Source organism: Folsomia candida, unplaced genomic scaffold, assembly GCF_002217175.1.
Source record: "Folsomia candida strain VU population unplaced genomic scaffold, ASM221717v1 Fcan01_Sc037, whole genome shotgun sequence".
In the NCBI taxonomy this organism is placed as follows: Eukaryota; Metazoa; Arthropoda; class Collembola; order Entomobryomorpha; family Isotomidae; genus Folsomia; species Folsomia candida.
The window spans coordinates 378,525-390,055 of record NW_019091229.1 but is presented as its reverse complement, the minus strand read 5'-3'; the positions used below and the strand labels follow the sequence as shown (position 1 = coordinate 390,055).

Sequence of the window (11,531 nt, the reverse complement as noted above, 5' to 3'; positions counted from 1 at the left end):
CGAACGTGACACTGTCGGTTTGTGGTTATGGTCGAAACCATTCATCGTCACGAAATCAGACGGTACCAAGATTGCCGTGATGCTGACAGACACTCAAGGAGTTTTTGACCCTTATACGACAGAGAGGGACTGGGCGATGATTGTGGGCCTCAGCCTCCTCACGTCCTCCTGCCTTATCTACAACTTGTTCACCAACATGCAGGAAGACACGTTGAAAATATTTCACAATTTTGTCGAATTTGGAGTGCTTTCTTTGGAAGAGGATTCCACTGCAACGAGTGCCTTTCAAAAACTCATCTTCCTCATACGGTATTGCACATGCTTAATACAAATTAATGTCTTTGATATTTGATATGGTACGAGTCCTTCGTTTTCCAGTAATACCTACTTGTACGTACATATTTATATGTGTCTACGAATATCGAGTAACATTACACTTAATTTCACTCTTGTAGGGACTGGAATTTCCCAAGTACTCACGGATACGGACAGCTCGGTGGTTCCATCTTTCTCGAGAAGAAACTTTCCGTGACGCCCGGTATGCCACCGGAAGTTATCAAGGTGAGACAAACGCTGGCCACATGTTTTGAGGAAATTTCTTGCTTTCTCATGCCCAATCCGGGCGAGGCTGCAAAGGAGAATAACTTTTCCGGAGCTTTGAGCACTCTTAGTGAAGCATTTCGTGAAAATTTGCGCATCTTTGTGGACAACTTGATTTCAATTGATGATCTAAAACCAATCAAAATTGGGAACAATATCATTGACGGTACCAGCCTGTTAAGTTACTTTGAAAAATACGTCGAAGTTTTCAACGGGAAAACGATGCCACCACAAAAATCACTTTATCAAGCCATGGAGGAAGCCAGGTTGGGAGCGTGCATTACAAAATTCTGCAACCAGGCGAGGGAGAAATTTGAAAGAATTCAAAAATCATGCGAATACATTCCGAGGCTTGAATTCAAACTGCGACAAGTTTGGGGGCGAAGCTTTGACAGGTACATATGCATAACAGGGTGATGAAAACCCCGGGGTTTTGTTATTGAAAATCCATACCCAGGGGTTTCACCTGGGTTTTGCGGGTAGTCGGAGTTGTCCGGGTTTTGAAAATTTGAAAACCCCGACTAGTTGGTACTTCTTATTTTTGATGCCCTGAAACCCACCAGAACCCCAAGAACCCGGGGTATCATACCCTGATACATAATTTTTTATGTCGATAACTGTTGACAATTTGTTACAAACCACATGCATACATATTTATTTAATATTTTGATCAGAGTTCGTGGCGGAAGGGAATAAAACTAGAAATCACGAGTTTGTCAAGCAATACCGGGCCAAACTATTATCCGATTTGAAGACTTTGTTTGGGGAAATTTTTGCCAGAAATGAGTCATCTAAGAACTTCATTCTTAACCAAATTCTGGACCTCGCTTTAGCCAGGTATAAGTCAATTTTGGCAGAGAAAACACGGCAAACTCTTCCCGAACAAGACATAAAAGACATATTGGAATCTGAAGTGAAAAATGCTTTACTAAAAATTCGTCAAGATTGTGGAGGAAGGGAGGCCGAATTTCAGAGAGAGGCAGAAACCAACCTCAAAGGGTTAATGGACACGGAAAACGCGACAATAATAGACCAAAATTCCACCAGATTTAAGGAAATTGAACGCATCTGTCAAAAATCGCTCCAGACTTGTACCCTAGAATACAGTGCTCGAATGGATCTTGCTTTAGGAGAGGAGTTAAAAAGTGTCACACAAGAAAGGCTTAACCAATCTCATAACATGTGCGAATCCATGATCCTACCCATATTCAGGGGCCCCCTCGATAATGAATCGGAAAGTATCCAGGCACACTTTCGGCATCAGTTTAACACTGCACTCAATCAAGTTCGGAGTGAATATGCAGAAAAATGCAGCACAGCGCGAAATGAAGCGTCATCTGCTGCAAGAAATTTGTACACCGATTCGTACAACTCCTACGCCGCCGCATTGACCGCCTTAGCAGAATCTGGCACCGCTTCAGAAAGCGACCTCAAGACAGAACACCGATTCAAAGTTTTGGAAGCATGTCAAAAATTGAACCAGATTCATATTCTTTGCTCCCCAGAAGAGGCGAGAGAATTTGAAAATAATATGCGGAAGAAAACCACGCAGTTTTATGACGAGCTAATCGCTAGAATCCACAAGTCGAAGAGATATTAGAGAGTTGGAGATTCCTTGTACTCTGACTGTAGACTGTACTGTGGACTCTAGATGATGACGTCATCAGCTTTTTGTACTAATTCTACAGTCTACAGTAGACAAATTGAAACACGGGCTCAATTTGTACTACTGTGGAAAAATCAAGGGTTGGCAACTAGGATATCTCTAGAACGCCTCAATGTAATCAGACGCCGTTTTCGCCATTTTGCTTCTAATTTTTGACCCTAGGTCGAGTTCGAAGATGGGCTCCCTGTGGTCAAGGTCAAGGTCACCCTGGCGTGAAGTAAACGCAAAATTGTACCTTAATTTTCATATGCGGTATCATTTTAAAGGAAATTTCACCAAGAATTTATAGTCGTCAATACTTTTGACCTACGACCAACCAATGACCGAAAGGACGAGGTCAAAGGTCGCAATTTAAGTGTCGACTGTTTTAGACGTGTATTAAGGCGAGAATTTAAGAAATCTGCATAGCTTTAACGTATGAAGACCCCGTGACCATGTTCACGAGGTCAAAGGTCAAAAATCTTAATATTTTATTTCAACCGTTGCAGACGTAGTTCACTTTGAAGCGAGGAGTTCAGAAATTACTATCATTTCGGCTTATATCAGCCTGGTGACCGTTTTAATCGAGGTCAAGGGTAAAAAATTTCGACTTTTTGGTTTGATCGTTTTAAACGCACATGTTGGAGGGATTCTCATTTTGTATATCATGAGTTGATTTGTCTCAATTTTTGACTCATCTATTTCGCGGAGTTTTACAATACAATTTTTTCAGAGTACAAAATAATGAAATTCTCCAGGTCTTTTGATTTTTGTACTAATTTTTGTATTGTACTGTAGTCACAGTACAGTACAAGTAAAAGTACAAAAAATCTCCAACTCTCTATTAACCAAATTTTCTCAAACAAAAGTCGGAAAAATCGCACACTTTGGCTTTTATCGCGAATGCCTAGAAAGTTTACAGAAATTCAGATACATATGTAATTTATTAATTGGGATATGTATGTATTACATGGGTTATGCAACTTAATATAAATATATTTGGTGTATGTATGTACTGGTACTGTAATTTATAATATGCGTGGCCTACATATAAATTTAGTTACATATTTTAGTTTAGCTTTTTTGCTAAATATAAGAAGTATTTTTGAGAATCAATCTTTGTTCATCACATAAGTATATTTACATATTCGTAAATAAATCATGTTCAAACACAGGGACGATCTTCTGATTTAGAAGAAATAACCAAGGTACGAATCCATTTAGAACGTATTAACTCCTGTCTGGGAAAATGCACCAGGATTCTTGGCAAATTTTTTTCAAAAATTAAATTTCCTTGATATCCTAGCATCCCGATCGTCCTTATCTGGTCGTAGTTGACCGATCCAATGTGCAAAAATCGTCCCGGCCATATAGTAACAAATGCATAAGTCACCGTCCCATTTTTGCTTGACGTGTACCTAGGAGGTCAACAAATTATTGTATCTATTCATAAAGCCTAGTAAGATAAAGCTATGTGTTTCTACAAATTTTGACATTTGTTTTCTAAAAATCGAGGTACTGTTCGCATTTCAACGTCGAATCGCTTACACACATTTATAAATACTATATAATTATTTTTGCTGGTCAGCTCATAATTTACATAAATCTCGACTATGTATGTCCACTTTCTCCGACAGAGGGGTTCCGTATGAGTAAACAACTAAACAAAATAGTGTCTCACAGCAATACGTCAAAATATTCAAATAAGGCGACACGCATAAATAACTCAGATGCCTGAGTACCCATAATGTATTACATGTTTCGCAGAGAACGAATGTTACAAACTAAGGAAATTTCCAAAATTATTATTATGTGCATGTATACCGATAGATATTTATCCCCAAGCGTGCTGTGTGCAAAATAAAATTTAGTTGTGTGGTTTTAGATTTTGCAATAATTTCAGAAACTTTCCACGGGAAAGATTCCAATTTAATACATAGAATTTTCAAAATTTCCACGCAAATTTTTTTCCCAAAAAAACTTACCAAACTCCTTTAGTGACGGTGTCATTCTGACTTTTCGTCCATGGCACGGTGCCATACACGGCGTCACCGTTCACTCCTAGCCACTCCCCCATTTGAAGGAGGCGTTCTTGTTGGATTGGGTCGATCATTCCGTCCTTCGTTGGTCCCACGTTGACGAGGAGATTGCCCCCACATGCCACAGTTTCGACCAAAGTGGTCAGTAATTCTCGTGGGGTTAAGTAATCTCCGATATCCGCGTTTCTTCGATATCCCCACGAATGCTTGTCCAGTGTCATGCAATTTTCCCACTTGTGCGGTAGCAAATATCCTGCACAGAAAAAACGGAATTATTTATTGCGAACTTATTAATATTTTATAATTTTATCTTCCTTCATCCCATCTGTTTGAAAATTTTTTTGCAGAATTTTGCAATTTTAAAATGATTCTGAATTTGACTTTATGTAAGAAGTTTTGTCATCTTATGTAGAAAATCAAGAAGCTAATATTTTCATGTTTTCAAGAATACACTATTTCAGGATAAAATCTATTTAACATTTCAAAACTATTACTGTTTTTAGTGAATTTTTTTTAACTTTTTCCATGAATTAGCCAATTTCAGCCTCGGGAAATATGTAATAATAAAATCTACAGAAAATAAAATTGCGAAGGTGTACCATTTCAAAATGCCAGAAAGTTTACCGGAAGGGTATCTGCATACATACGTATGCAATGAAGAAAAGTGTGTCATAATTTCTACAAATTTTACCTGGATTCAGGCGATCCCCACCTGTCCAAAATCCTCCATGCTTCCCCCTCGTGTCATTACCCCAGCGATCATTGATAACCACCTTATCCTTGACTCTGCTCTCGTTAAATAACCAAGTAAGAAATTCCCGAGATTTCCAATATGTCGAGGAAGCTTCCCATTCCCCATCCGGCCAAACGATGTCTGGAGCATATTTCTCTACCTGCGAAAAAAAACGTGCACCAAATACTTACAATGTTCGAAATCTGGTGTATTAAAGTTCGTACCACGTGGTATTAAAATTATATCGACCCGTAAAAATTTGCTAGCGATAAGGTAGAACATTTACACCTAGCTGTTCCAACACGGTATTGCTTATGTATCAATACCGCCTTGCTAGAGTCACATTTGAATACGGATTGGTATTATTTTAAGATCATATTTCTACGAGTATATTTATCGAAGAGCTACATAACTAATATTATATTTACATGCAGTACCCACAATTTCACGCAGACTCGGAGCTACTTTAGCTTCAACGAAGCCATCCGTTTTCAACCCGTTCGCCTTGTCGTCAATCCACGAAGGATGAAACCACTCAATCATGCAGTAGTAAAGGCCAAATCGAAGGGACGTCGTGTTCCTGATGGCTTCGGCAAGATCGCCTGTAGCAGATTAAATACTTAAGAATAAATCGAGCCACATAATTGAGTAGTTAATAATGAGGCCATCCATTTACGAAGTCAGTGGTATGTTAACTTGTAAAATTTGTAGAATTTCTGAAATAATTTTACAAATAAGAATACGCACTTCATCAGAGTAAGTTTACAAAAATGTGCAAGCTAATTTGCTTGAGTCACATTTGTAAAAGTTTGTATTTACTTTTAAAGATATTACAAAGTTACGAACAACTGCGTGAATTGCCTCCGTATAAAAAACATCAATTTACCAACGAGATCTCGCTTAGGCCCGGTATCCATAGCGTTCCAATTGGCAGAGTATTTTGAAGGCCAGAGGGCGTAACCGTCGCAATGTTTACTTGTCAAAACGACATACCTATTTTCATTTGAAATTAATAATTATCAAATAACTCGTACCGATTTATTAACGTACATTCGTTTAAATTCTTACTTGGCTCCCGCCCTTTCAAACAATTCCGCCCAATCTGTCGGATTGAAAAATTCTGCCTTAAACTTGGGACCAAATTCCTGATAGGTGAATCCCGGTTTGTAATTGTGAGCCATGAATTCATTGCAAGAAACACATTTACCTGTAATAAATTATGTAAGAGAATTTTTTCACCATCTTCTTACTACAAGAATTTACACGTAGTTTGAAAAGGTCAGAAATATTCTAACCAGATTTCCAAGTTTCCCAGAAAACTTCGCTTGAAAATCCTGGCACGCTGAAGACCCCCCAATGGACGAAGATCCCGATTTTGGCCTCATCAAACCATTCAGGAATGGGACGCTTATCCAGACTAGTCCAGTCTGGAGTGTACTCGGCCACACAACAATTTACCACACCCACAATTAACAATATTGGTGACACCAGGAATTTCTCCCAATTTTTCATAACTATCATCAGTATATAACACTCAACGAATTTATTCATAACACGCGAGAACCTAGCATAAATATCTACATATTTAGCAAGATGTGCATAGATATTTATTTGCAAAGATTCGCAAATCCTTTTTCTTAAAAATGATATAATTTTTGCCCCCAAAATTTACGTCCCGTCACAAACCCTGGATATTTTTTGACGAATGTTTGATATTTTCTAAGGGTTTGCAATTTGAATTATTCAATACATTCACGTGAGTGAGTACCCCCAATAATTTTATAACTACAAAATTATTCTGGAAAAATAATAGGATTTTATTGAATTACTTAAATTGATGATTAACAATTATATTGAAATTAAATATTTGATTACACCAACAAGAAATGGAAACGAATGAATTTTAAACAAAAGCATGAAAACTGCCTGCTTTTTGAAGAAATATTATGCAATAAACACCGTTTTGTTTGGTAAACATCTCAACTCTTATTTCCGCAATGTTTTCGACAAATAATTAAACATACATAACTACTTTAAATAAGCTCCAACCATCGTTAACGGTCTCCATGTTTCTTCCGGACATGTCTGCAAAGCAAAACAAGAAATTAATTACAATAACAAAATACCATAAATTTTTACATCTCATCACAACCCACATGTCGAGGTTGTTCTTTCTCGAAAACAATTGTCCGCATCGTCCCACTCCACATTTGTGTATCTTGACGCACAGCTTTTTCAGGAGTTCTGGAGGGTGAACCACTTTACAGATGATGACTTCATGGGCGACACGGTGTCTCTCGGAGAGCAAAACTTTTCCACATTCAGAACACGGATACTTGACGTCGGGATGGACCGTGCGTAAATGAAGAGCGAGTTTTTCCACGCTGGAAAACACCTCGTCACATTGGTCACATTCGTTTATGCCTCTGATATGAGTTCCATTAGGGGATTTCTTGCGAGATTTCGTCTCACTTTTTATTTTCGGGATGGTCGTCGGGTTGGGGACGATTGGCGTTTCGGATCTACAAAAAAATAAAATATTTTAAGAAATCTAGAATTTGACGTAATCGAGATTATTCGAGATAAGTTAATACATTAGGGGGTCAAGTCAAGGTCTACTAAATTAGAAGCAATGACGACCACTAAACAATAAAATGTTCAGTGTTGCTTAATTACTTGAGTTTGTAATTAATTACTAATTACTTAATTACATCTGACGAGAGAAAGTAATTAATTACTCAATTACTAATTACATCAGTCGAGTAATTAATTACAATTACAATTACTTCCGTCAAAAGTAATTAATTACTTAATTACAAATTAATTACATTTTTTATAATCATGGCGGTACAATCTTAAAAGTATTGTATAGTCACGCAGTATTAATTTCCAGGTATCAAAGTTGCTACCGCTTGGTTTTAAAATTATATCAGTCGACTGGTAAATTTTTACCGATCCGTAAAAATTTGCTACCGATATGGTAAAACTTTAATACCGAGCTATTATTACTTTGTATACTGCTGACTGTATTACTTATCAATACCACTTTGGTGGAGTCACATATGAATTCCGCCTGGCATTATTTTAATACTACATATATTTCTACGAGCATAAATGTACTAAAGAACTGCAATTAACCTTTAAGATTAAGCAGCTAATTAATCTAATTGTTGGAAGTGCATTCCAAGAACGGAAGTTAACTCAAAATTAATCTTCAAGATCGCCTAAAAACCATCTTGCAAATTAAGATTTTTCACAATAGGTATTCTAATTCGAAGCAATCAAGTAATTAATTACTCAAGGTAATTAATTACTTTGTTACTCAATTGAAGCAAAGTAATTAATTAGTAATTACAATTACATTACCACAAAGTAATTAAAGTTCAATTACTAATTACTTTCTCGATTTTTCTTGTAATTAATTACGTAATTAATTACTTTTGTAATTAATTACTACAACACTGAAAATGTTTTAACTCACTTAATTTCTCTGGTATCGTCGAGGTTGGGGGGACCACCGACAAAAATCGTGGGGGCATTTATAGTGTCGCAGGATGTCGGTTCTGTGTCGTCGTGGAGAAAAGACGGCTCAGTCTTTATCATCTCGGCAGGTCTTATATTATTGTCCACTTCAATTTTAACCGGTAAAATTATAGGTATTGATGATGTAGTTATTGGAAATGATAAAATTGAGTTTAATTTTTAAAAGCACAATTTCTTAATTGTATGTACCATTTAACCTGGAGAAGTAATAGGACTTGGAAGAGGCTCCGTTTTTATCTGCATTTCCTTGTCTGCATTGTATTTTAGTTCATTGTTTTTCATAGATCCAGTAGTCCGGGTTGGGTTCATCTCTTCTTCATCATCATCTAAAATTTTTTAAATTCAAATTAAAGCAAAAAGTAATTTCCGAGAGGACATACATACATAAAATAAAAAAAATGAAATTAAAGATTTTCCATGCATTTTCAAAAGATGTTGATCTGTTCCGATTACTCACCTGCACTCGAAATTTTGCACTTTTTCTCATGCGCTATCCACCACGTTTTTCGTGTGAACCCCTCCCCACACTCGGAGCATTTGTACGGACTTTCCGTGTCATGTTTGGCGATGGTGTGGCTGAAGAAATTAACATTCAATTAAGAAAACTATGCCTAAACAAATTATCTACTTCAGATCTACATCAAATTCAGGCAATTCATGCAGTCCTTGATAATTTCGTAAAATCCGTAAACATGATTTTACAAAGTTTTACAAGCTAAAAAGACGCCAATGTTCTCAATCTGAGCACATTTACCAGAATTTAAACCAGTTTTTGTAAACTGATTTCTATTAACACTTGAATAAAGGTTCAAATCATTAAATCAAATCAAAGAATTAATTTCCCTTCGAAATTGCAGAGTGTTTTAAGAGTTTGTAACCTTACATGACTTCTGGATTTTACAATTTGGCCGTACATTTTGCAACATTTCTTACAAAGCACTGCGTTAATTTCCGCATTATAAGTTAATAATTTAGTCGTAAGCTAATTTTCTTCTGAAATATTTGTAAATATTTGTTAAAGTGTGTAGCTTTACAGAATTTATGGATTTACAAGCACTGCATGAATTCCTTCAGCATAAATTAATAAGTGCGACTCACTAGTCCAAATCCTTCTCTCTCGAAAACATTTTTCCACATTGGGCCACCCCACAAGTCCAAATTCTTACTCCCAAATCCTTCAACAGTTTTGGGGGATGGATCACCTTGCAAATGACGGCCTCATGGGCGGCACAATGTCGCGGAGAGGACAACTCCTTCCCGCAGACGGAACACGGATACCGGACGTTATCATGGGCCGGACCGACGTGAAGGGCGAGGTGCTTCTGGCTTACAAACATTTTACCACAGTGGGGACATTCTACGGTTTTGGGGCGATAGCGATATTCCTCCTTTTTCCTGACCCTTTTGTGACCGCTCTGTTTTTTATCGGTGCCCCGAGTGACGGCATTGTTGGAGACAGAACTGCAAACAAGATAAGTACTCACGTAAATCTTGTAACTTCAGTGTAGCAAAATAACTTGCGAAGTATGGCGAAGTGTTTTGCGAGATTTCGAAAAAAGCTATTGGATTTTAATTCGGAAACATAACATGCAAATAAATGGGCATTTTTTATTTCGCAAACTCATCCTCTCTACTGATTCATAGCTTGGAAATTATCCATGAAAACTAATTAAACTCCGATAACATAACTGTTTGTACACATTTGCGAAATTTATGAAAATGATTTTCACAATGTATAATATACATTGTGAATCCCTCACGACAAAATTTTTTTGAGCTTCGCAAATTTGCGAAATGATTTGCAATGCAAAATAAGACGTTGAGTATAGGACGCCCTGCAAAAACTTGGCTAGATCCTGCCCAAATGTGCAATTCCATTGGTTAAATACAGGTAAAACGGTATCAATAATTAATTAATTGTGAAACAAATTACATAGTTAATAACTGTAACATACCGCACAATTCGGCCTCTTCGTGTTCTTCGTATTACTTCATCACCACCTCCGACGACAATACTGTGCACAATGTCGATCTCATCCTCCATTTGGTCGACGTCCACGTCGACATCCGGTGCAGCCTCGGTCTCGATCTTGATAAACATGGGAGGAGGAGTGGTTGCAAGATCTGCAGAAAAATAAGGCGAATAAAATCACTACATACAATTTACATACCCAAATTAATAGTTTAAGTTATACCTGCTTTTTCAGAATTATCGTCAGTTTTATTATTTGAAGTAATCTCATCATTTCCAAGTCTTATTGATTCCTGTAGCCTACTTTGTTCACGGCCTGAAATGTACACATAAAGTTAGTAATTTAAACGTAGCATAATTACATAAATTGTTAACGTGTTAGATATTTAATTTACTCATCCAATTTTTCACGATCCTCTCGACACGATCATCGCGAATTAAGTGCACTCTGGGGGTTAACTTTACTACGTCAGAATTAGGGCCCATCTTCAATCTTCATTAGATAAGAGTTTTTTTTATTCATTACATATTTTATCTAATGAATATGCAACAAATGAGCAATTAAATTTGCAAACAAAAAAGTTCAAAACAGTAAATTTTTAACGTACCAATAAGGTTCCTAAATTGTAAATCTCGGAGGAAACGTTAGGTTAGATTCCGGATATCTGAGAATTTCCCAAAATATTCGATATTCAATTCAATATATATAAAATGTCAAATGACAACAATATGAAAAATGACGAGTAATCATAATTAATGATAATTGAACACACAGGAGATAAATTACCTTATCAAACCGGTTTCACCGAGTTAAATAAACTGTAACTAATTATCGTACGAAATTTGGAAATGTATCAATTCAATTTCAAATCACAAATTAAAAAAATGCATGTATGTGAATCGCAAATTGCAAATTGCATACTATGAAATAATATGAACGAACTACGAGCCTCGCAGTCTCAGTTTTCAGCTGATTTGGGACAATTGAGATTTGTTAAC

General features: G+C 36.7%; 2 protein-coding genes across 3 annotated transcripts; both read right to left on the bottom strand.

Moving 5' to 3' along the window:
- Positions 1-4,226: 4,226 nt before the first annotated feature.
- Positions 4,227-6,529, bottom strand: LOC110860997 (plasma alpha-L-fucosidase). Its single transcript, XM_022110109.1, has 6 exons — positions 6,313-6,529; positions 6,086-6,224; positions 5,904-6,010; positions 5,459-5,619; positions 4,976-5,177; positions 4,227-4,537 (listed from the first exon to the last, which is right to left on the bottom strand). The coding sequence occupies exons 1-6, from the start codon at positions 6,527-6,529 to the stop codon at positions 4,227-4,229; spliced, it is 1,137 nt and encodes a 378-aa protein (XP_021965801.1).
- A 291-nt stretch (positions 6,530-6,820) lies between these two features.
- LOC110861082 (zinc finger protein 665) lies at positions 6,821-11,479 on the bottom strand. 2 transcript variants are annotated; one of them, XM_035860901.1, is made up of 11 exons: positions 11,320-11,479; positions 11,141-11,197; positions 10,928-11,067; positions 10,756-10,848; positions 10,516-10,684; positions 9,659-10,021; positions 9,018-9,136; positions 8,758-8,886; positions 8,499-8,646; positions 7,174-7,539; positions 6,821-7,102 (listed from the first exon to the last, which is right to left on the bottom strand). In XM_035860901.1, the coding sequence occupies exons 3-11, from the start codon at positions 11,016-11,018 to the stop codon at positions 7,072-7,074; spliced, it is 1,509 nt and encodes a 502-aa protein (XP_035716794.1). In that variant the 5' UTR covers positions 11,019-11,067; positions 11,141-11,197; positions 11,320-11,479; the 3' UTR covers positions 6,821-7,071. The 2 variants fall into 2 exon arrangements, with proteins under 2 accessions (XP_035716794.1, XP_021965885.1); XM_022110193.2 differs by having other exon boundaries at positions 10,928-11,025.
- Between the last annotated feature and the right edge of the window lie 52 nt (positions 11,480-11,531).